This window comes from Rhinatrema bivittatum, chromosome 1 (assembly GCF_901001135.1).
Source record: "Rhinatrema bivittatum chromosome 1, aRhiBiv1.1, whole genome shotgun sequence".
Lineage (NCBI taxonomy): Eukaryota > Metazoa > Chordata > Amphibia > Gymnophiona > Rhinatrematidae > Rhinatrema > Rhinatrema bivittatum.
The window spans coordinates 461,726,803-461,752,260 of NC_042615.1; the positions used below are offsets into that span (position 1 = coordinate 461,726,803).

The following is a 25,458-nucleotide window of genomic DNA, read 5'->3' on the forward strand; positions in this document are numbered from 1 at the left end:
CTGATGCTTCTGACTGGGGATATGAAGGTATGCCTCTGTCAGGTCCAACAACGCCAAGAATTCTCCTCTGCAGACTGCCGCTATAATAGTGTAAAATGTCTCCATTCGAAAACGCGGAACCTGCAGGACCCTGTTCACCTTCTGCAAATCGAGAATGGGTTGAAAGGTGCCCTTCTTGGGAACCACAAAATAAATGGAGTGCTTCTCCAAAGTGGACACCTGCATGTGAAGCGAGCTACAGGCCGAACCCTTTGACAACCCTTGCTGCAAAAAGGCTAAGATATGAGGAACATCCACAGCCAGGGGATCCAGTCACTGCTGTAGACACCAAGACTCAAAAACATTCCAGACCCTGACATATGCCAGGGATGTAGAAGCCCTCCGAGCCTGGAGGAGCAGATGGACCAGGACCAGAGTCCCCCACACCGCCTGTTGCTTGCTTCGAGAGATAACATGGGACTCCAGAAAGGCCTCTCTGACAGGGCATGAAAATTCTAAGCATAGCCGTTTCTCACCACCTCTGAACCCAACGGACTGAAGTAATCTTGGCCCCACTCCTCGTAAAAGCTGGACAATTTGCCCCCTACCGCTTCTATGGAGGAATGGGCGATCCTGGCTTTGCACTGACTTTCCACCACCAGCCCCTTGAAAGGCACCTTCCCTGGAAGATCTGTGGGAACCTCAAAAGGACTGCTGGTGCCCAGACTACTTTGCTCCCAAGCTGGAGGAAGGCTTGCTTGACTGGATCATATACAACTCCTGAAACCGGGAGCGAGATGTGAAATCATTCTTGCTGGCTCTTATCCTTCGGCAGCCTGTTCACTTTCAACTTCCCCAACTCTTCATCAGCTGATCCAAATCCTCCCCAAAAAGGAGTTCCCCTTTAAAGGGAAGATTACAGAACTGGGCCTTGGACTACATGTCCACCAACCAATTGCACAATCATAAAGCCTGAGGGCCAATACTGCTGAGACCATGCTCCTTGCCGAGGAGCGCACCAAGTCATATAGCGCATCTGCGAAATAACCACTCCAGCCTCCAAGCATGCCGACTGTAGACCACTGACATCCCCAGCTGAGGCTTGCTCTTGAGCTTTCTGCACCCAGCACAAACAGGCCCTCTGGATCATACTGCCACAAATTGCAGCCCAGAGACTCAAGGTGGAAGCTTCAAACATCTGTTTCAACTGAATCTCCAACTTGCGGTCTTGAACATCCTTCAGAGCAGCAGCACCTCCCACCACCAGTATGGTCATCTTCTTGGTAACTGCCAAAACCGCAGCATCCACCTTCAGCACCCGTAAAAGAGCTCCAAGGTCTCTTCCAATAGGGGGTAAAGTTTAGCCATAGCCCTGCCGACCTTGAGGCCTGCTTCCAGGAAGTCCCATTCCCAGTTCACCAACTTCCGAATCTTCCTAGGCAAGGGAAAAGCACTAGGAGAACCATGCAGTCAACGTAGAACCGGATTCATGTCCTCATTATCAGACTCCTCCTGAGCCACTTTAACCTCCAGTTCTTCCAACACCTGGGGAATAAGGGGACACAATTCCTCCTTCTTAAGTGGATCACCCGACGATCATCCCTCTCAAACACCAAAAACTCACCTGGATCAGGATCATCTTGTTAACAGCAGGATCCACATTTGGAGCAGCATCCGTGTCAACATTTGGATCCGCCCCTAGCTGATCCTCCTGTGGATATTCCGAATCTCCTAAATCCCAAGGATCAACCTTCGAACCTGCATGATCCAGACCCAGGCGTAGCAGCAAATCCCCAGACCTTCCTGAAGCCACCACCTTAGACCTCTTTGAAGAGGGACGAAATGGCCTCGCTCTCGGATGCTTCCCTCCCTCCCTCCCTCCCCTGCCCCCTTTCTCACCAGGAAGGCCTTATGCAGGAGAACAACAAACTGGAGAAAAATCTTCTGGACCCTCGGTCCCCTGCTCTATCAAGCTCTCTTCAGAATCTCCTCCCCAATCCTGCCCCTCTTGTCTTACAGCAGAAAGGAATGGAGAAGAGCCCTTGGGCTCTTTGGAGGCCAAGGACCCCTGCCCACAGTCCCCCGCAGGCACATCTGCACTCTGAGGTATCCCCCGGGACCGCAGCTGTGGCCCCCAACAAACGGAGGGCCCTTTTTTTTTCCAAAGCCACTCACACTGAGTTACCTTCTTCTCCTGTCGCGCAGCCAGAGCACAGGGAATGTGCATTGAGCTGTGTGGAGCACAACTGCATGCCGCCACTGGCGGCTTTGGTGCCATAAAGTACACAGTCGCAAGAAAAACACAGTCGGCGTCAGCGTGCTGCAAAAGAACAATTAGGCTGCACTCGCAGCTGAAGCACTACATTGCTACACAGACATGAGCGGCGCATGGGAAAACTCTAAGCCACACCCCCGGCTGAATCGCTGCACCACTGCACCGGCCTGAGCGGGAAACCTCTAGGCTACGCCTGTGGCTGAACTGCTGCGCTGTGCCGTCGCACCAGCCCTGAACAGCGCACAGGAAAAACCTCCTTCTGAACCCCGGGGAGAAGGGAAATGTGGCTACCACACTCTCCCTCTCCTGCTGGCGCCAACAGCTCCTGCTGCCCAAGGCACCCTAACCTCTGTGCCCCAACTTAAAGTTTCTGCTTCTGCCAACTTTTTTTTTCCCTTTTTTTTTTTTTTTTAAACTCAGACAACTTAATACAAAAAAAAAAAAAAAAAAAAGGGTACTTCCCTTGGCAGGACGGTGGCTCGCAGGTGGAGACCTTGGGGGCCACTAGGGAGCTAGTCCCCTGGCTATCAGGACCTCCGGAAAGCCGTGGGTGAACACCAGCTAGAGGTTCCCAACGTTGCCTGGCTCCACCTGAGGGATGGGTCCACGAAGAGCTTAACACCTCAGGGAGCTTCCAACTCCAAACCTTCTCTTCTCCCTTTTTCTTTTTTTGTGTCAGATTGCAGGTTTGTAACTCTACCATCTGCTAGAGACAGAGAAATACTGATGGACTGCAGGTGGCACTCTCAGTTATGTAGTAATGCCTCAAAGTTTTGTTCTCCGCCTCCATCTGCTAGTAGGGATGCAAAACCCACTTGTTTGGACTGATCTGGATATGAACAGGAAACATGGGCGTGCTATGGTCACAAAGTCACTGTATATCGCCATCTGCTGCACTAGCTTGGACACCTTGAAGGCCTGCTTGTTTAAGGACTTACACTTACAGTCCTGTGCATCCTTAAGGCATTTACCTCCTTCTGATGGTCTTTCTTGTTACTGCCCAAACCAGCATATCCACTAACGGGCCTTCAACATCTTCCTCTCTTGAGCAAGCAAAGGATAAAGCATTCCCACCTTTACCCACCTTAAAGCCAACATCAGGGAAATCCCACTCCAAAGAGATTAATTCCATGATTATCCAATATATGGGGAAGACTTCTTCATGGTTCCTCATGCCTATCATGATGGGATCTCTACCTCTATCTTTTTTCATTTTCTCCCTTATTCTTCTTAATGTTTAAGATTTGCAAAGCCTGAACAATCACAGAAGACAGCTCCTCCCTTCCTAAACAGCTGAATCACTTCAGATTCATTCTTTTCTCTGGAGGAACACTCCCCATCTTCCAATTCCTCAGTCCCTTCACTCCTCATGACCTCCTCCAAGGAAAACCTCAATGCACCACACCTGGAGAACTTCTCCTCTGGGTCTCAGTCTTCCCCCATCCCAGGGCCATTTTCTCACCCGACTCATTGCTACCACCCCTTGGGAGGGATATTACTCAAAGCAAGACCCACTCATGCATCCTGCTCCAAGCAGAATGCTTGATGGAGCAAACGCAGGAACTCTAGGGACAGGGAGGAAGGAACTGTAGAAGAGCTAAGCATAAGGGCAGGAGGGGCAATAAGCAACACCCCACTCCAGGGGCTCCTGAAGCTAAGCTCTGAAGTGCCCCTGAGCTCATCCCAGGATCAGCCAGCACAAGCACAGGAGGTCCCATATTCACTGCTTCCAGTGAGCCACTCTGTTCCAAAATCACCATTCTCGCTGTGGCCATCAGGGCGCTGGCAGGAACTCTTGAAACCAGCCCTATTGCAAGATCTTCTATTTAAGTTGCATTTGGTGGTCTGCCAGCAACCTCCTCCTCCTCCAAGATTTACATCAGGGGGAGGCTCAGCATGTATCAATTCCAACATGCACTGCACAGACAGCCCCAACATCCACCCCATCTCCTACCTCACACACTGCTGCAAACTCACGGCCCACTGCTTCATTCTTGAAACTATGGCTATTTCAGTTCCGCTTATGCTTCTTCAGAGGATCCCATTAGGACTGCTGCTGTCTTTTTTTTTTTTTTTAATTAACTTTATGCAGCTTGGAGGTGCGAAGCAGCAACCAAGCAAAGGAAGCCAACCAGAAAAATGAAGAGTATAGAAAATGGAGAAAGACTTGCAGGAGGGTTGATGTGGGGGAGAAGATGTAGAAGAATCTGTCCTGTAGCCTAGACTATTGAAAGTTCAATGTCTGCTCATCCCCCCCCTTCTCCAAGCGCACCTAAATTCCACCAGGAAGCTCTCTGTTCCTAGGCTAAGCTTGACCAGGAGAGGAACAGCCCACAAGGACTGTTCCCCCCAAAACAGCCAAATTATATTCTGACTTCACCAAGCGTAGACACGGGATGCTTGCCCACCATCTGCTGGAGGCAGACTGAGGAAGCATGGGATCCTATAATGGCTGATATCAGCAAACCTATTGCTCTCTACCTCCATCTGCTGTTTGGGGAACAAACATGTCTCTGGTCTGGTCTGATCTGGCTGAAGAAGAAGTTGAATTAACCCAGACTGAGTTTTTCATCTTTCCTGGTATTGCTGGTGTACCAGGGTAAGTCGAATTCACCAAGCCCTTTGGTTAAATTAGTATCTGAAACTCATTCTTTGTTTGTTTTTTTTTGGCTCTGTGGTTTTTCAACAGGTTCAATTATCACTGCACATAGCACCAAAGGATATAAGAGATTCACTTCCCTAACACGAAGTAGCTGCCATGAAGGCAAAGAGGGTAACTACCAACAAGTGAATCAAAGTTTGCTACAGATTAATCCTATTTAGCAAGGTTTACAAAAGAAAAAAAAAAAAGAAAAAACTATCATGCAGCTCCAAGCCTTTCTTGATGAATGGTTTTAACATAATTCAAAAGTATTCAAAGTAGCAATAAATGTGTGTTTTTCCTCTTGCTGTATGTATGAATCGCTGCCTCCATCCTCTACAGAGGAGGCTTTGTTGAAGAATAAATTTACTCTCTCACCATGGAAATGTAAGAAACTGTAAGTACTAGGGTTAGCAAAGACTGCCTCCCATCACCTGCTGCTGAATATCTATCACACAGTGGATGACCCTGTAGCTCCATGTTAATCAAGACAGGCTCAGCCAGTCCTGATTTCCACTGCATGCACAGAAGTGTACTCCCCATTTTCTTAAGGAAATCCAAGCTCTCTCTCCATGCATGCAATGGGGTAAAGCTGGAACTGGTTCAATTTGTCCCCTAGAACACAGAGGTAAATTGTCACCTTAGTCGCACACACACACATACCTCGCTGCTGGGTTGTTCTGCACCAATGTCTTCCTTTGAAGCACTGGTCTCTTTTTCTTCAGCTTGAGTTTCCACCACTAAACTGGATTGTTTGCCAGATGCCTGCAAGTCAAAAAGCAACACAGTATGTCTGAAAGCTTGGACGTACGGCCAGATACCCACCCACCCCACAATGCATTCTCTACACTTTTCTTTCAGAATGTGCGCGAGTGTGCACTAGTGTTGGGCACATAAATTTTGCAAGTGAGCGGTGGGGCAGGGGTCCCCCTTCCACTCTGGTCTGCAATAGGTATATTATCTTCCCTGTCCCCGGCAATATCCCATTCTTGCAGTAAAAAAACACTTGACAAGAAATTTTACTTAAAGATTCATACACGGGAGATGGGACTTTTATGCAAGTACTAACCCTACAAAATAAAAAAAAAAAAGAAAGAAAGAAAATTTTAAATATGTGCAATTTACTGCATCCCAGAATCCATGTTCTTGAAAGAAGTTAAGCACTATAAACTCTCTCATTGGTTTAAGAAAATTTTTGTGTGTTGTGATACCTTTTAAAGAACCCGCAAAAAGGTTACATCACAGCCTACGATGACTCCAGATTTCTTCTGGACCAATTTGGCTACCAGAGCTAACCCTCACTGACAAGATCAGTTTATCATGTGTGATATATTACCATAAAAAATATAAAATCAGAATCAAATATACCAAGCACATGCGAGAGACCAAGTAGTAATCAAAACACTCTTCATCCTGTCTAGTACTTAATAATCCTGGTTACGGTTGTAGCTTTAGAAGGTGACAAACCAGGAAACCACCTGGGGCCTCACACCTTAGGGGACCCCAACATTTTGCAAATGATTGAAGTTTTTGCAAGGAAGTGGCATATTTGCATTTAATACTTGTCTAAGTGGCTAATTCATCCCAAGACCATTACATCTGGACTACTGCAATGGTCTGGTCATCAAGCTTCCTTTAAGGCTGATATGCAAGCTTTAGCTAGTACAAAATGTTCTGGCTAGACTGGTTTGGGGTTGTCCTTGGTCTCTGATGCTTTAGGTGAATTGGTTGCCAATAACATACAGAGGGCAGTTTAAGATCTCATCCATGGTCTTTAGGTTGCTGAGAAGATATGGGCTTTCCTATCTGAAAGAAACTATACTATACTGGTAGGAGCCCCCCCAAGAGAAAGGTGTTCCTCCTAAGCTGCAAAAATTAGCAGTCTCTACTTGTAAGAAAGTTAGGAAATCCAAACTGCAGTGCAGATTGCTCCTCAACTTTGGAATAAACTTCCTTTTCACATTAAGGTTGAGCCTAATTATCTGGCTTTTTGAAAAAAAGTGTACGGTTTTATTTATTTATTTGAAAATGTATATACCGTACTATAAGCAAAACTATCAGAATGGTCTACAATAAAAACATCCATAAAAAAAACAAACCCAAAAACAAACATGCATAATCATCCTCTTTACTGGTAAACCCATTACCCTGCAACACCACCCACTCAAGCACCAGGGAACAGGAAAGTCTTAACATGTTCTTGGAATTTTTGATAGTTCAGTTCTTACCGCACTGCAATTGGCAACATGTTCCCTAATTATGGAGCTATGATATAAATGTTCTTTTACAAAAATGCTGCAAACAAAATCCACATCCCACTGAAGTTGACTATTGGAGACCCCATGATGACTACAAAGCCTGTCCTGGAACAAATCATTCCAACTTCAGACAATGACTTTGGACTATTACTCTGAACAGCGAAAAATAACTGTTAGTTTACCTCCACTGGTTTCTGGTATTGGAGAGAATAAAATTAAAAATTACTAACAATGGAGAAGCACTTGCATTTCTAGAATGTTAGGGAATATTGCATTTCAGGGTCGATCATTGTCAGTTTTATTTATTTGTTTTGTTGGATTTTAAAATTTTATTTTATACTGCTTTGGGTGATTGTGCATGGTCAGGTAGGTGGTTTAAGAAATGTTTTCTTTTTGTATTTGGGAAACGTACAGGGTCTGTGAGCATCTCAGTGCCATCTGCACCTGCACAGCAACGCTCATCCAAAGTAGGGCATACCAGAATATCATTAAAGCCGATGACGGAGCCTCAAGAAGCAGGGCCATGCCAGCAGGATCAGCACTGTGGTGGCAGGGCCAGGGCTGGTAGAATTATTATTGTTATTGATCTGATATACCACACTTCCATTAGCAAAACCAACAAAGTGCTTTACAGTACAATAATACGTATAATAGATTAAAAAAAAAAAGAATCAAAACTTAAAAACAGTAGTAAAAACAAGACTAACAATTCACATTGACAAAATAAAATATCATTAAAAACTGACTGAATTACGAGACTAAAAATAGTATCTATGCTACACTATAAGCCTGCTTAAATAACCACACTTTTAAAATCTTTTGAAATTTCAGACAATTATTCTCAGCTCATATTGAAATGGGAACAGTTCTATTGTGCATGAACAGTGTGAATAGCTTTATTAAAGACAACATTTTGAACTTGACTGCAAAAATGAAAACATACCCAATGAAGTCTATAAAAAATAAATAAATAAATAGAGGTAATTGAATTTGTCTTTTTAGTGCCAAAAGGTAGCCTCCCAGAAGTATTCTGTGGCAACTGAAGATACTTTAATAATTTCCCAGAACCCAAGTATAAAATGTTACAATAATCTAAACATCCTGATGAGTAGACTAATGTCACTAAACAATTTATTTCCAAATAAAATCTTACTTGACAAAGAAACTTTAAAAAGAAGTATGTTTTAACTACATTGCTCATAGTCGGCTGGTTATCTAACTTTACTACCAAAACCTGAATTGAACCTTAGAGCAATACTGAGAGGTTGATTGAATGGATTAACCCAGAGGGCTTCTGTTTTAGATGGATTTATTTTCAGCCGATGTTCTTTTAACTATTCAAATACTGGCACAAGTTACTGCTTTGGAGAGGACCAGTTATCTGAAATATCAGACTCCGTAAAAGCCACAAACTGAATGTCATCTGTATATACATAAGGACGAAATCCATGGTCTTGTATCAATGTGATCAATGGGGCAGGATATACATTAAAAATCCATGTGATCAATGGGGCAGGATATACATTAAAAATAACAGGACCAAGGATAGAGGCCTGAGGAACACCAAATAACCCAGACATGAAATCAGACTTGGCCTGGTTCCAAACTACCTTGAATGAAGAAAGAATGGAACAGACCATAAAACCCTACAAGCAAGATCACATAAACACTGCAATAAAATATAATAAATAGAATCAAATGCTGCACTCAAATCAAATGAAATGATCAAAGCATCCTTCCCAGTTTCAGCCTTAGTTCTAGTTTGATATTTTAATAAAGCTGTTCGTCACTTCTCCACACCAAAGCCTGTGGATGAAAGGCTTTGACTTTTGCCAAAAAGTCGTCTAACTAATAAGAAACAACTTTCTCTAACAATTTAAAAATAAATGATTAGAGAGTGACCTATAGGTACAGTCAAATTATTTATTTATTTTTTTTTTAAAGAAACAGGCCATGTAAGAGCTTCCTTTAAGTCTAAATGGAAGACAGCCTGCTCTAACCTAACATTTACTGATAACAAATAAAGAGTAATGCCTAGTTCTGGTAATTTTAATAATTTAGGTGGGAAAGAATCCATGAGCTGGAGTACTTTCTATATAACAAATTCAGATAATGTGTTAAAAGATGTAAATTTACTTCTGCCCGTAGTATCTTGCACTTCCAACAATCCTGAAATATTTAGAGCTTTTTTATACCGGCATTCATGATACAATCACATCATGCTGGTTTACAGGTAACAGGGGGAGTGATAACTTTGAACAATTAACAAGTGGTGAGAAGCAAAAAAGTAAAAGTTACAATAAAACAGGGGAAGCTGGAACTAGGGGAAGAAGAAGAGAAGAAGGAATAGTTTAACCAATAACAATGAGAGGAATAAATTATTTACATTGTGCTGCCAGGTATCTTTATAGGTAGTTGCAGTCTGTCTATTGAGAAAGTTAGGTGGGTCAGTTGGGTTCGGAAAAGGCTTGTCTAAATAACCATGTCTTAAGCCTTTTTCTGAATGTTAGTAAGCATGGTTCCTGCCTGAGGTCAGGGGGATTGGCATTCCATATAGATGGTCCCGCAGTGGAGAAGGCCCGTTCTCTGAATGCTTGATGGTGTGTAACTTTTGTTTGGGGGACGTGTAGGTATCCTCTGTATGCTTCTCTGATGGGTCTGGATGAGGAGTGTAATCTGAGCGGGATTTGAAGACTAAGAGGGGTTTGGGAATAGATGGTTTTATGGATGATGGTGATGGACTTGTGGAGAATTCTGAAGTGTATTGGGAGCCAGTGTAAATTTTTGAGAATGGGGAGATGTGATCTCTTCTTCTGGTATTTGTCAGAATTCTGGTGGCCGCGTTTTGTAGCATCTGAAGAGGTTTAATGGAAGAAGAAGGGAGACCTAGCAAGATAGAGTTGCAGTAGTCTATCTTGCAGAATATTATAGCTTGGAGGACAGTTCTGAAGTCTTGAAAGTGAAGGAGTGGTTTAATTCTTTTCAGTACCTGTAGTTTATAGAAGCAGTCCTTGGTAGTACGGTTGATGAATGTTTTTAAATTTAAGTGGTTGTCGATTAAGACTCCTGGGTCTCTTTGCTTGAGTGACAAAGATGTTGGATGGTGTACTTTGTGTAGTATTACTGTTTTCCGGTGAAATGAGGAGTTCAGTCTTCGCTGAATTTAGAATCAGGTTTAAACTGGAGAGGAGGAGGTTGGTCTCTTGTCAGCAGATTTCCCAGTACTCGAGTGTTTTTGTAATTGATTCTTTGATGGGGATCAATATTTGCACGTCGTCGGCATAAAGGAAGTGTTTTAGTTGAAGGTTGGTTAACAGCTGGCATAGAGGAAGCAGGTAGATGTTAAAGAGGGTGGGGGAAAGAGAGGAACCTTGTGGAACTCCTAGTGAGGAATTGCAGCGAGGGGATTCTTTATTGTTGATTTTGACCTTGTACCCTCTGTTACTAAGGAAGGTTTTGAAACCAAGGAAATGCCGTTCCTGTTATTCCAATGTCCGTCAGTCGGTTAAGGAGGATGGAATGGTTGACGGTGTCGAAGGCCGCAGACAGGTCCAGGAGAATTAGGAAGAAGGATTGTCCTTTGTCCAGGCCCATGATGATGTGGTCAGTCAGCGATATGAGAAGGGATTCAGTACTTAATAATGTCTTGTGGAACCCGTATTGGGTAGGGTGCAGTATTTTATGATCTTCTAGGTAATCGGAAAGTTGCGAGTTGACTAATTTTTCCATTATCTTGGCTATAAAAGGAAGATTGGAAATAGGGCGGAAGTTGTTGGGGTCATTTGGATCCAAATTTGGTTTCTTTAGAAAAGGTTTAAGAGATGCCAGTTTTAGGGCATCTGGGAAGATTCCCTGAACTAAAGAACAGTTTATGATATCAGCCAGGGTTTTGGAGATGTGTCCGGTATTAGCAGGAGAAGTTTTGTAGGGATTTGGTCGAATGGATGGGAGGAAGGTTTCATTTTCTTTAATAGAGATTGGATCTCTGAAGCAGTGGTGGGTTCGAAAGATTCAAGAGAGATTTTTTTGTTTGGTAGATGATAGGGGCTGGTAGTAGAAGAGGGGCTAGGGGGTAGCAGAGAGTTAAAAGGTTGGATATTTTGTTTTGGAAGAAAAGCGCCAGTTCGTCTGCTTTGGATTGTGCCTGATCGTAGGGGATCGATGGGGCGCTGGTTTGTGTTAGTTCGGATACATATGAGAATAATGCTTTAGCGTCAAAGATAATGTCGTGGATCTTGTGAGCGTAGAAATCCCTTTTTGATCTTAAGGTAGAGCTCCTGTAGTGGTGGAGAGCAAATTTGTATGCGGATAGTGTGCTTGGGCAAGGTGATTTGCGCCATTTGCTTTCTTTCTGAGGGATTGTTTGAGTTTCCGGAGTTCGTTTGTGAACCACGGTTGTCTTTTTAGGGTGTTGGGGGTTAAGTTTTTTTTGATGGAAGAGGACATAATTTATTTGCTACTGTCTCTGTGATGTTGCTCCAGGAAAGTAGGGCAGCGTTGGGATCTGAAAGGTCAATGTGCGGCAGTTCTTTAGCTAAGTGGCTGCTGAGGTCTTCGGAGGAGCAGGATCTTCTGTAGAGAAATGAAGATTGAGTGGGATGGGTGTTGCGGGTTTCTGTCATTTTGAAGGTGGCTGAAATTAATGAGTGATCCGACCAGGGGACCTGGGTGCATACAGGAGGGGGGGATGAGTGTGTAATGCCGGAGTTTATAAAAATAAGGTCCAGGGTGTGGCCTGCTTTATGGGTGGGCTTATTAATGATCTGCTTGAAGCCCATAGCTGAAAGCGTGGTGAGAAAAGCCTCACAGTTGGACGCAAGTGTGGTATTGTCGACATGGAGGTTGAAATCTCCTACGATCATAGCAGGGGCGTCTAGGTTCATATATTTTGCGATAATTTCTACTATGGAGGAGGAATCTGATTCAAGGAGTCCTGGCGGGGCGTAAACGAGGAAAATTTGGAGTTGGTTTGCTTTGAAGAGGCCTATTTCTAGTTTTGTGTCAGATTTTGCTGGGAGCTGGGAAAATCTGAGTTCTTTTTTGGCTGCTAGAAGAATGCCCCCACCTCTTCTTTTGCCGGGGGAGGGAAAAGAAGTCGTAGAGCTGGGTGGGGAGTTGATTTATTAGTGCTATATCTGTTGGTTTAAGCCATGTTTCTGTTATGGCGCAGATGTCGGGTTTTGCATCTAGAAGATAGTCGTTGAGGATCAGTGATTTCTTAGTGAGGGATTGAGCATTGAATAGTGTAAGTGAAAATAGAGCAAGGCCTAGGAGTTGAGTAAGAGGTGAAATCATGATTGGGATAAGGGTCTTGGTGGTACGAGGTTGAGGTTGCATTATTGCTTTTCTTGTGATGAGGAGACTGTGGTGAAGAATCGGGATTGGGAGGCCCAGAGGCATTGTGATCTTGTTGTGATGGGTAGGATGGGGTTGGCTACTGGAGGAGGATGAATGAGTGCTGGAGGAGGCTGGATGACTGCTGGAGGATGAGTGGTGATGACTGCTGGAGGATGAGTGGTGGTGATGACTGCTGGAAGTGATGAATACTGGAAGTGATGACTGCTGGAGGATGAGTGGTGATGACTGCTGGAGGTGATGACTGCTGGAGGATGAGTGGTGATGACTGCTGGAGGAGGCTAGATGGAGGTTGGTAGAGTGCTTGTAGCAGGGCTAGAGAGAGTGTGCCAGCAGATGGGAGAGGCCCCGGTCCTGGTCCTGCTGGCAGATCAAAATCTAGCTCATGATGTGATGAACTAGAATCAAACTCTTTTTATATCTTTACAATTTTTTTTAATTGAAATAGTTAAAAAAAAAAAAAAAAAAGCATATGTAGTCAAGTTATTTGCAACACCCAATTCTTGAGAACTTCTGTCACCCAGAAAGCTCAGAAATGATTTTATAAAGCTGAGGAAGATTTTCAACCTGTTTCAATCTAATCTATAATAAGATTTATTTATTTATTTTTAACCTGAAACTTACATTTACTAATACTATTTTTATAGACTTGTAAATGTTCTGTTTTGTTCTTTTTTCTCTTTCTTTCTTGTTGGTGCCAATCCCTTTTTAGAAGTGAGAATCTGGAATGAAAAACATTGAGGGCTCCCCTCTGTTTTCAGATGAGTATTATAAGAATCAGTATGGCAACAGCTAGGCCGAACGTGGAAAAACTGGCGGGCTCGTCCAGAGCTCTACCAGCAGAAAAAGACGTGTGGTGGATACAGAAAGGCTGGTGGGGTATTTCATATCCCACCAGCAGCAGGAAGAAGAGAATAGTTACAAGTGTAGGGGAAGGGGAGGGAAGAGACTGGGATACAAGAGGAGAGGCGAGTGGTGGGTCAGTGAAAAGGGGAAGGCGTAAAGGGGGACAAGGGGAGAAAGCACGAGGGATACTGTACACACCCATACACACAACCCCCTCACCATGACTGCCCAAATTTGCAAACTCTCCCTTCCCTGTATGAGTAGGGGTATGTCTTTGGTGTGGGAGGGATGGTAGTCAGTGAGAGGATTAAGGGATGTATGGGCACATGCGCTCTCTCTTGCATGCTCCACTTTGCTCACCCCATCTGCCCCCCATATGTGGGTGGGGCGGAAGAGGAGGGTTGATAGTTGGTATGCATTGGCTGCTGTGTGTGCATTCTATCCCCCTCTGCTTCTCCAGTTTGTGTGTGCGGGTGATGACAGTGGTGTAGATGGAGTCCGAGCATGTGGGGCCAGTACGTGTACAGCGGGATAAGAAGAGAAGGGGAAAAAGTGGAGCGTGCAAGGGGTAAAAGTTGTGCGTGCATACCCCCCCCCAACCCCAAACCTCTGCCCCAAATCAGATATAAAACCCACCTAAACCACCATCTCCTCCCCCACCACACCCAACCATAAACCCACGCCCTACGCCACCTTCAACAGACACACCCTCCTCTTACCATCCCTCCTCCCCACATATGTCTCACCTACACTACACTACCCATCACCATCACCACGCACATGGTTGGGGAGGAGAGGAGAACAAAGTAAAGATTGTGAGGGATAAAGATTTTCCTAACCTACACATCTCCCCCACTCGCAAGCCTACTGAGCCACATCCCTCCACGCATTCCCTACTAAGCAACAAACACCTACTCCCATTCCTGCCTCCCCACAGAGCAACTCCAAGACATTCACACAACTGGAGCTTCTATAATACACATGCAGGCCAAGGAGTCATAAAAAGTGCTCTTTAAAGTTGGCATGCAATTCCAAAAACTCTCTTTATGGTGTTTCCCTTAATGTACAGAAAGGCTCAGTCAGGGGGGAAAAGGAGGGGCAGGGGCAGGAATTCTATAGCTCTCTCCCTGCCTTTCATTAGGTGGCTAAATAGCCTGTCAGTAGTTGTCAGTCACCCCACTCAGCCATTCCTTGCATTTTAAGCCTAAGCAGAAAGAGATTCCAGAGCAAAGAGCTCACCAGCAGAGTGGGCGAGCAAAGTTAACAGGGACGCAGTCCCTACTACATAAAAAGAAAGAAAAAGATCCACCATATAAACTCCAATGCAGTTTTATGGATAATTCAAAGTGAAACTCAAATAATAATAAAAAAATGTCCGATCTACTTACAGGTTATCAAAACATTCAGCCTCTAAGGGGACCCAAATTACACCATCACCAGGGTCTGAACCACCCTAAGGCCACCACTGCCTGATACTCCTGGTCTATCAATTTACCTTGTAAAGTAACAATATTTTTCAATACAATATTTTCAAACCTTTGTGTTTCTGATTTTTCTCCATCGTTTTTTCCTCTTTTGTTCATGTCTTTTCTTTATTCCAACTTTTCCTTCTTTATTCATTTTCCATTTTTTTCTAAATTTCCTCTCTGTTCTGATTTCTACTTCTCTTACCCACTCTGTTCTCAGACTTTCTTCTAGTTGTTTCCATCCTGTTTCTTCTTTTGCTGATCTCATTTCCACAACCCATTTCTTTTCTGTCATTTCTTTTTTCTTTTATCTCATGGTATTTACAGCAATCTTCCCCCTCCCATTCTTCTGTCACACATTTATCCCTCTTCCTAAAACAGTCATTCCCCTTCTTGCTAACTTGCACATCCCTCCCAACTCACACACAACTTGCTCCCTTCTGCTCTTAAACTCATCTTCCCCTCTTCTCACATACTGCTCTCGCCTGCTCTTTCCTCACACACACATCCAATTTCCTCCTTACCTCATCTTTCTTCTCTTCCTCTATTTCCTTCCCTCATCTCCTTCCATTCCACATCCTCATTTTTCTTCTCCATCGCTCTCCTTCAATTCATCTTTTCCTTCTCTCTTTCACTCGCTCTCCTCCACCACTTCCCTCCCCTTTATTTCTTTATCCCTTTCTCCATCATCCTTTCTTCCTTCACTCCTCCTGTCCCACCTAAGCTCTCCTGAACAGTGTCAGCAGCACAGGCTGCTGGGTCTCTGAGCAAGGGCAGCAATGCCTGTCACTGCAGCTCGCCTCCTTTGATCAGGAAGTGTGCGGACGGAGGGCTGCAGGGACAGGCACTGCTGCACCTGCTCAAAAATCCTGATAGGAAGAAGGGAGCATGAAGCGAGTGATGCATTGACTGCCCCAAGTTTCCCCCATCTGGCAGGAGTCTAGTGCTGTAATGTGGGAGAGCAGGAAATAACTCTGAAAGCGAGGAACTCCCGCCACATGCAAGAGACTTGATAGGTCTGCCTGGTACTGGGTTTAAAGCCTTCTTTCAGCATATCGCATCTCTAAAGCTACTCTCCCCAACTTCAGAGAGTCCCTCCTCCAGCTAATTGCTCCCTATTATCCCAGCCCCAGTTGATTTCTCCCCATTCGTACAGCCAGTTTTCCCCTCTCAAGGCTCTCTCTCTCTCTCTCTCTCTCTCAAACTCACCCAAGCCTTCCCCCTCTCAAACTAATTCACCACACCCCTCAACTTTAAACAGTGGTTCTATGTGCCAAAAATTGTTTAAAAGGTAGTTTCAGCTGTAGGCGTGCATCCCTTTTAAGAGGGTCACATCAGAAAGGCAGAAAAGCTGAGTTGCTTACCTGTAACAGGTGTTCTCACAGGACAGCAGGATGTTAGTACTCACATATGGGTAACATCACAGGATGGAGCCCAATCACGGAGCACTTTTGTCAAAGTTTCTAGAGCTTTGACTGGCACCACTGAGCATGCCCAGCATGGCACCAACCCTGCAGCCAGCAGGGGTCTCCCTTCAGTCTCGTGTATAGTAAAAAGTACGTGCGAAAAATAAATTAACAAATCGCAAGCGAACCCAACTCCGCGGGGTGGCGGGTGGGTTCCATGAGGACTAACATCCTGCTGTCCTGTGAGAACACCTGTTACGGGTAAGCAACTCTGCTTTCTCACAGGACAAGTAGGATGGTAATCCTCACATATGGGTGAATAGCGAGCTGAGGATGCCTGAGCAATGTACCAAAAGCACCCAAAGACGTGCAACAGGCACAACAGGGGTGATTTTGGATAACGGGCAGCCTGAAATTCCCAGCGGGCTGTTGGGTCAGACCAAGGGTCCATCAAGTCCAGCATCCTTTCTCCAACAGAGGCCAAACCAGGCCACAAGAACCTGGCAATTACCCAAACACTAAGATCATCCCATGCTACTGATGCAATTAATAGCAGTGGCTATTCCCTAAGTAAACTTGATTAATAGCCATTAATGGACTTCTCCAAGAACTTATCCAAACTTTTTTTGAACCCAGCTACACTAACTGCACTAACCACATCCTCTGGCAACAAATTCCAGAGCTTAATTGTGCGTTGAGTGAAAAACAACTTTCTCCGATTAGTCTTAAATGTGCTACTTGCTAACTTCATGGAATGCCCCCTAGTCCTTCTATTATTCGAAAGTGTAAATAACCGATTCACATCTACTAGTTCAAGACCTCTCATGATCTTATAGACCTCTATCATATCCCCCCTCAGCCGTCTCTTCTCCAAGCTGAACAGCCCTAACCTCTTCAGCCTCTCCTCATAGGGGAGCTGTTCCATCCCCTTTATCATTTTCGTTGCCCTTCTCTGTACCTTCTCCATCGCAACTATATCTTTTTTGAGATGTGGCGAATAGAATTGTACACAGTATTCAAGGTGAGGTCTCACCATGGAGCGATATAGAGGCATTATGACATTTTCCGTTTTATTAACCATTCCCTTCCTAATAATTCCTAACATTCTGTTTGCTTTTTTGACAGCTGCAGCACACTGAGCCGACAATTTTAAAGTATTATCCACTATGATGCCTAGATCTTTTTCCTGGGTGGTAGCTCCTAATATGGAACCTAACAACATGTAACTAAAGCAAGGGTTATTTTTCCCTTCCAGTAGAAGGCTTTCGTGAAGCTACTAAGACCTGGGATACAGAGTCTGAGAGATTAAGAGGCTATAAAACTAGCCTTTCAACATCCAAGCTGTCAGCGCCAGAGCCTGGAGTTTCGGATGTCGCAGTTGGCGCAGCTGTCCGTTCTTCAGAGATAGAGACGGATCTGTGCCCAGGTGAATTTGTGGACGGACTGAGAGGTCGCGAAGGATGGGAAACCATACCTGTCGCGGCCAGTAGAGTGCTATGAGAATCATGAGGCCCTTGTCCCAGCGTAGCTTCACGAGAGTCTTGCTGATGAGAGGAAGTGGTGGGTAGGCATACAGGGGACCAGTTGCCCAAGAAAGGGCGAAGGCATCCCTCGGTGGAGTTTTGTGACTGCGATGTAGGGAGCAGAAGTTATCCACCTTGCAATTGTGAACTGATGCAAAGAGGTCGATGCTCGGATACCCCCACTTCTGAAATATCTGATCCGCCACCGCGGGGTTTAGGGACCACTCATGGGGCTGAAATGTCCCACTGAGTTTGTCCGCTAGAACACTGTCCACGCCCGCCAGGTAGGTCGCTCTCAGTAGCATGGAATGAGAGAGAATTAAAGCCCAAATTTGCACTACTTCCTGAGGTAGGAGGTAGGAACCAGGCCCCCCCCCCCCCCCCGCTTGTTGATGGACCACATCGCTACTTGATTGTCTGTTTGGATTAGGATTGTTTTGTTGGATAAGCAATCCTTAAAGGCTAGAAGGGCATATCTGATCGCCCTGAGCTCCAGAAAGTTTATCTGATGCTGCGCTTCTGCTGCAGACCAGGTTCCCTGAGTTTGCAGGTGGTTGACATGTGCTCCCCAACCTAGAGTGGAAGCATCGGTTAATAGAATCATCTGAGGTTCTGGAGCCTGAAACGGTAGCCCCTTGAGCAGGTGAGACTCTTGGATCCACCAAGTTAGTAAGAGACGAAGCTGCCTGGTGACATGGACAATGTTGGACATTGAATGGTGGGCCTGGGACCACTGGGATTTTAATGTCCATTGTGTTACTCGCATGGCAAGTCGAGCTATTGGGGTAACATGGACCGAGGATGCCATATGTCCCAACAAGACGAGGATATGACGAGAACTCGTGGTTTGGTGAGACTGTTCAGTGTGCGCAAGCACTGCCAGCGTATGAGTTCAATCCCTGGGAAGGAAAGCTTTCGCTTGGATAGTGTCGAGGTCTGCTCCGATAAAGGAGAGGGATTGAGACGGAATGAGATTGGACTTCTGATAATTGATTAGAAATCCCAAGGACAGTAGGAGCCGCACGGTGAGATGGAGGGAGTGAAGAACCACCTCCGGAGACTGAGCACTCAGTAAACAGTCGTCTAGATAAGGATAGACGTGAGTGCCAAGTCGTCTTAAGTATGCAGCTACTACTCCCAGGCATTTCGTGAAGACACGAGGGGCCGATGCCAGGCCGAACGGAAGTACTTGGTACTGGAAATGCTGGTTTCCGACGAGGAACCGGAGTAAATGCTATGTGCATGTACACGTCTTTTAGATCTAGAGAGCAAAGCCAATTTCCCTGTTGGAGAAGAGGGAGTAAAGAGCCTAAGATTACCATCCTGAACTTCTCCTTTCGTAGATGTTTGTTCAGAGTACAAAGGTCTAATATGGGGCAAATGCCCCCCTCTTTTTTGGTATTAAGAAGTATCGGGAGTAGAAGCCCTGTCCCCTTTGTAAAGGAGATACTGGCTCTATGGCGTTGGCCTGCAGGAGGGAAGCTATCTCACCCTGCAGGAGTTGAGAGTGGTCGGAGGAAGTTCACCCCGGCAGAGGTGGAGAATCAGATGGTATGAAGTTTAGATGGTAACCTTGAGCTACGACCGACTGGACCCACTAGTCCGTGGTGACCTTGAGGCACATGGTGGTGAAGTGGCAGAGCCAGCCGCCAACCAGCAGGGATTGTAGAGGGGGAAGATGACAGTCGCTCTCTAGCAAGGAGTCAAAACCCTGAGGCCGGACCAGGTTGCGCAGGTGGCTGTGCCTTCTGAGGCCTGGGTTGTCAAGGTGGAGGCTTCTGAAAAGGCCTGGATGGATGAGACCGAGCTGGTGGAGGGTAGTATCTCCGTGCTTTGTAAGTAGATCTCTTTGCTTCTCTTTGGAACGGCCGTTTAGAAGAGGTAGAGAAATCAGCATGTACAGCGGAAAGCTGCCGCAGCTACTCATTGTGATCTTTGAGTTGTGCATCAGTTTCTTGGATCTTCTCACCAAACAGATTGTCCCCTGTACAGGGGAGGTCTGCTAAGCGGTCTTGTACCTCTGGGCGCAAATCCGAGGATTTCAGCCAGGCCCACCTCCTTGCACTTATTCCGGCTGCTGACAACCTGGAAGCCGTATCAAAAATGTCATAAGCTGACCTGACTTCATGCTTACCTGCATCGAAGCCTTTGACAATGGAGTTCAGTTGATCTTGAAACTGATCCAGGAGAGACTCAGAAAATTCCTGTAACCTGCTTGAATAAATTTCTATTGTATTGGGTCATATACAACTGATATTCCACAATACGAGAGATGAGCATTGAGCCGTAGAAAACTCTACTCCCAAAAGCATCAAGGAAGTTTTGCTCCTTCCCTGGAGGTGCCGAAGAATAGGCATTGGTCTCTTGGCCTTCTTCTGGGCAGACTACCACCACTGAATGATGAGCTAATTGCGTTTTTTGGAAACCAGGCACAGACTGGGCTAAATAGGTAGCATCAGTCTTGCGGTTGACCGGAGGGACCGTACCCGGATGCTCCCAGTTGCGCTGCAGAAGATCAAGCAGAACATCATGAACCGGGATGGACATTATTTCTTTTGGTGCATCTACAAATTGAAGTACTTCCAGCATTTTGTGCCTAGAGTCTTCTTCAGTTTGAAGGGCAAGAGGTATAGTCTCCGACATTTCCTTAATAAAATTAATGAAGGAGAGGTCCTCAGGTGGAGACTTGCGTCTCTCTTCAGGTGGTGAAGGCTCAGATGGAAAATCACCAGTGTCTTGGGAATCGGAGGAGTCATCGGTCCACGGATGGTAAGGCTGATCCCAGCACCAATGGTGGGTCAGATGGTAGAAAAGAACCTTCTCTGGCCGGAGGTCTGGGCACTGAGGGTATCGGTGCTGGCATCGACGGCGTCGGGTCCGGCATCGATGAAGGACGAAGGGGCACCGAAGGCATCGGTGACCTCGGTGGAAACGTACCAGAAGGCCCTGGAACAGGTTCTGGCATTGATGAACTTTCCTCATCTGAGGAGAGATGAATGGGCGTCGAGGGACGAGCAGTATCGGTACTTTCCCCGGTTCCCAATGGCAGACCACCTTTGAGGATGTCCAGCCTGTCGAGGAGCGGAACAAGCATTGGTGGCAATGGTTCTGGAGCCTACACGGGAACTGGTATCGGCGTCGATAGCTTCGGAAGGCCCTGGATGGCTTGTACCACCGCCTCTTGCACCATCCGGTGCAATTCCTCACGTAACACTGGTGCGGCTAACACCAGGTCCAGAGTAGGAGGCATGGAGGGCATCGCCGGAGGGTCCACCAGTCCCAGTGGAGTCTTGGCTGCCGCGCCCACGGAAGGCGGGGGAACGCCTCCATGCATTCTTCTTCGGTGGCTCGATAGACTTGGAATTTGAAGCCACCGGTGCATCTGGTGCCGACGACATGGACTTGGGATGCCTATGTCTATGCTTCTCTCTGTGCTCGGCCTTACCTGTGTCCGGCACAGAGGACGGTGACGCAGTAGAATTCGATGTCAACCGCGAGTCATTGGTATCCAACCAATGGCGTGACTTCGCCGGCAACGGCACCAATGATGCAGAGGCCTGGGATGGCGGGCGCTGCTTTGTGTGGAACAAAGCCATTTTTTCCAGCCGATGCCGGTGGCCCTTCGGGGTCATTTCGGCGCAGTTGGTACACGAGTCCACGTCATATGTTGGTCCCAGACGGAGTACATAGACCTGGTGAGGATTTGTGATAGACACTGTCCTAGGACAATCAGGGCACCAACGAAAACCGGTCGCCATCGCTGCTGTCGAATATTTAGGCCTGTCGTGGTCGGTGCCTGTGAGGCCTATACCGGCCCCCAATGGAAGCCAACCGAAAAATGGGGTAAACCTACTGTACGGACACGGCTACTGATGGTGGAGAAGGGCGACCCCAATTTGCAAAGAAATTCCTGAGGAAAAAAACTCCTGTCAGGAACTTGTGAGAGAGATCTTAAGTCCACGTGGCAAAAGCTGCATGGAAAAAAAGAGACTGAAGGGAGAACCCTGCTGGATGCAGGCTTGGGACCATGCTGGGCATGCTCAGTGGTACCAGTCAAAGTTCTAGAAACTTTGACAAAAGTGTTCCGTGATTGGGCTCCATCCTGATGATGTCACCCATATGTGAGGACTACCATCCTGCTTGTCCTGTGAGAACAGTCCTGTCTTTCTCTGCAGTGTGCCTCATCTCCTCCTATTCTGTAGAGGTTAATCCATCTGCAGTAACATAGTAATGACGGCAGAAAAAGACCAAAATGGTCCATCTAGTCTGCCCAGCAAGCTTCCCAAGGTAATAACTGCCACTCCGTGCAGGTTCCCCCCTGTTTCTCTTAAGGTTAGTAACTGCCGCTCCATGCCGGTTAAATTTATTTATTCCCATCCTCTAGCCTTTTAGGGATCCACAGTGTTTATATCCCATGCCCCTTTGAAATCCTTCACAGGTTTAGTCTTTACCACTTCCTCCGGAAGGGCATTCCAGGCATCCACCACCCTTCTCAGTGAAGAAAAATTTCCTGACATTGGTTCTAAGTCTTCCTCCCTGGAGTTTCAAATCATGACCCCTAGTTCTACTATATTGTTTCCAATGGAAAAGGTTTGATGACCATGGATCATTAAAACCTTTCAAGTATCTGAAGGTCTGTATCATATCACCCCTGCTCCTCTTCTCCAGGGTATATATATTCAGGTTATTCAACCACTCCTCATAAGTCATTTGATGGAGACCACCCACCATTTTGGTCACCCTTCTCTGAACCACCTCCATCCTGTCTCTGTCTCCTTTGAGATACGGTCTCCAGAACTGAACACAGTACTCCAGGTGAGGCCTCACCAAGGACCTGTACAAGGGGATTATCGCTTCCCTTTTCTTACTTGATATTCCTCTCTCTATGCAGCCCAGCATTCTTCTGGCTTTGGCTATTGCCTTGTCACACTGCTTCGTCGACTTCAGGTCTTTAGACACTATCACCCCAAGGTCTCTCTCCTGCTCTGTGCACATCAGTCCTTCACTCCCCAACACATATAGTTCTTTCGGATTACCACACCCCAGATGCATGATTCTGCATTTCTTGGCATTGGGAGCCACTAGTCTCTTCCCTTCTCCTCTCTGGCCCTTGGCTGGTCTTCTCCCCTCTCTATCAGGCTGCTGAGTTCAGTTTCTTTGCAGCATCAGCTCCTCCTCGTCTTCTCTTTTGCAGGTAGGGACCTCATGCAAATGCAAGGGGAAAGGAAGGCTGTGTACTTCAGGTCTGTAAGCTGTGCATGCATGCACCTTATAGGGAACAATATCCCCACATATGCACACCTTCTGACCAGTTTATGCAGTCACTGACAATACTGCCTGTTGATGCATGCTTATGAGCCTATTAGTTATTCATCCGACATTCTGTAAGTAAAATGTGCGGCCAATCTGCACATATTACGCTCGTAAATTAATGCCTGCCCTTTATGAGCAGCCTGGAAAAATGTACAGAAAAGCAGAAAATACTGCTTTTCTGTACACCCTCCGACTTAATATCCAAAAATGTAAAAAAAAAAAAAAAAGTGCTGACTGGTCCAGTTAGAAGAACAGACGCTCAATTTTTCCGGCGTCTGTTTTCCTAACATTGCTGTCAGCGGGTTCGGAAAACCAATGCTCATAAAATTGAGCATCGGTTTCCTGAACCCGCTGACAGAGCCACCTCTCTTGGGCTAAGGAGGTGTTAGGGGTGCATAATCGTCCCTAGCGCCTCCTTTTAGCGCGATCCCTCATTAAAATATATGAGCCCAGGAGAGGTGGCTGGGTGCGTGCCGGGAGAGCGGGTGCTCAACACGGAGCACCTGTTCTCAGACAATGTTCACTAAATTGGCCTATTTGAGAGGTTGCAATCTCTTCCCCTTTCCTACTCCAAAGACCATTACACTGACTCAATGCAATGATGACACACGGCCTTCTTGTACATTGGCATCTCAGGCAACACTGCACAGGGATGCCTACAAGAACAGATGGTATCACAAAACACCCCCACCTGAACAAACACTGTACTGCTTCAAGCCCCCCCTGGACAGGACCACCATCATAGCTCAACAGCAGTGCTGTGAGATCAAGGCTTGATGCTCGAGCCTGGCTACCACTCCTTGTGCTGGCTGGGGATACTGCCAAGGGTGTCCCAGCCACTGCACCACCATGTAACTCAAAATTAATGTGCACGAAAGAGGAAACAAAATAAAAATGCTGCACATTTCTAGTGCACATACAACTTTTAAGGTAAGTCTGCTGCTGTAGGGAACACTTCCTCTTCCAGGGCATTGCAGTGTAGAAAAAAAAACAACCCACCCACATTACAGCAAACGCTTGTCCTATCTTCCCTCCAATAATTAAATATCCAAGCTGCAAAGGTTATTTGAAAGAAATATTACTTCTCATCGCCTATTCCACCCTTCCACAAATGCACTTGAGTGTATGATCCACAATTTCTTTCTAAAAGAGTAACTCGGACAGGAGATAAGCAGATGAACACGTTGCTCATGCATCATGGCACGGATCTGACCCATTTCATTTTACTTCAAAGAAAAACTAAGACAGGGTAAAATTAGTTTCTTCCAACATCACAAATTCACTGATGTTAGTACAGATATATATGCAGCAGTGACTGAAAAACTTTTTTTTTTAGCTTAAGTGCCAAGAAATGACTAGACCTCTGGTTGGTGGCTGCTAGATGCAGCAGTAGTGAGATTTCATTTTTTGTCTCTCTCTGTGCCTCAAAGCAGGTGGTGGCAGCAGAGCTGTGCTCCAAGAGATCCCAAGTATGTCCGTGCACAGGCACACATGAAACGATGCATAAAGAAGAAACCTCATTCAGGGTGCTCTTGGATACTGGATAATGTTCTTGCCCTTGCAAATCTGATAGCCACAGGTTAGATAAATGCTGGGTGTGACACAAGGTCATCTGGTTTCAAGACAGTAGCAGGGGGGCGGCACTTACTTTAGGAGCGCCGGACTTCCTCCGTTTGGCTACCATTTTGTCATCGATTTCCGCGATGGTCTCCTGACTGCTTTCTTCAGCTGTCTCTTTCCCAACTGGACCACCGACTACAGGAGGGGCCTTAAAAGAAGAAAAAAAGAAAATTAAGTTAAGATGATTTGCACTACATGTATTACACAGAGATATTGAATGAGAGTGAGCTCATTCCCATCTGGTATCAAAGCTGGATCCTCAAAATTTGAAGGCCTTTTATTAACAAGTTTGCATAATTTTACTCACACATGGTGTGCTGAAAAGCATAAAGAAAAAAAAAGCAGAATTACTCGCATTTCACCAGTCACCAAACAAGCTTTTGTCAGCCATGAGATTAAATGGAAGGAACTATGTAAGAGCTAACAAAAATCCCCACAAAAACAATTTCAATTACTCTCTAGAAGAGGCAGATGACTAAACACAAAAATTTCCACTTGCCATCATAAAAAAAAAAAAAAAGTCTTTTTTTTTTAAACCCTGTTCTACCCGTGTCTTCCCAGATAATCTCACAAGGTAACCTACTGGAAACAAGCTAAGAGAAGCCTTTTCAGAGGCTGAACCACTGTGAGTTCCTCCAAAGCCAGGAAAAGGCACCCATGCCAGAGAAGGCCTTCCTTTCTCTGATGACTTATCTGTATCACCTCCACTATAGTGTAAACCCTATTAACTCCAGGAAGAGAAATCACACCTGCACCTCCTACACCAGAGCCAAAGG

At 45.7% G+C, this 25,458-nt stretch overlaps 1 protein-coding gene across 4 annotated transcripts in view; it reads right to left on the reverse strand.

Annotated features, from left to right (window-relative positions):
* The window catches only part of PSIP1 (PC4 and SFRS1 interacting protein 1), a 249,383-nt gene that overhangs the window by 131,258 nt on the left and 92,667 nt on the right, over nt 1-25,458 (reverse strand). For all 4 annotated transcript variants that reach the window (XM_029605901.1, XM_029605884.1, XM_029605894.1 and 1 more), the window contains exons 5-6: nt 24,711-24,830; nt 5,559-5,660 (exon numbers count right to left, since the gene is read on the reverse strand). In XM_029605901.1, coding sequence (XP_029461761.1) covers nt 5,559-5,660; nt 24,711-24,830 — 222 coding nt within the window. The remainder of the gene's footprint in view (nt 1-5,558; nt 5,661-24,710; nt 24,831-25,458) is intronic.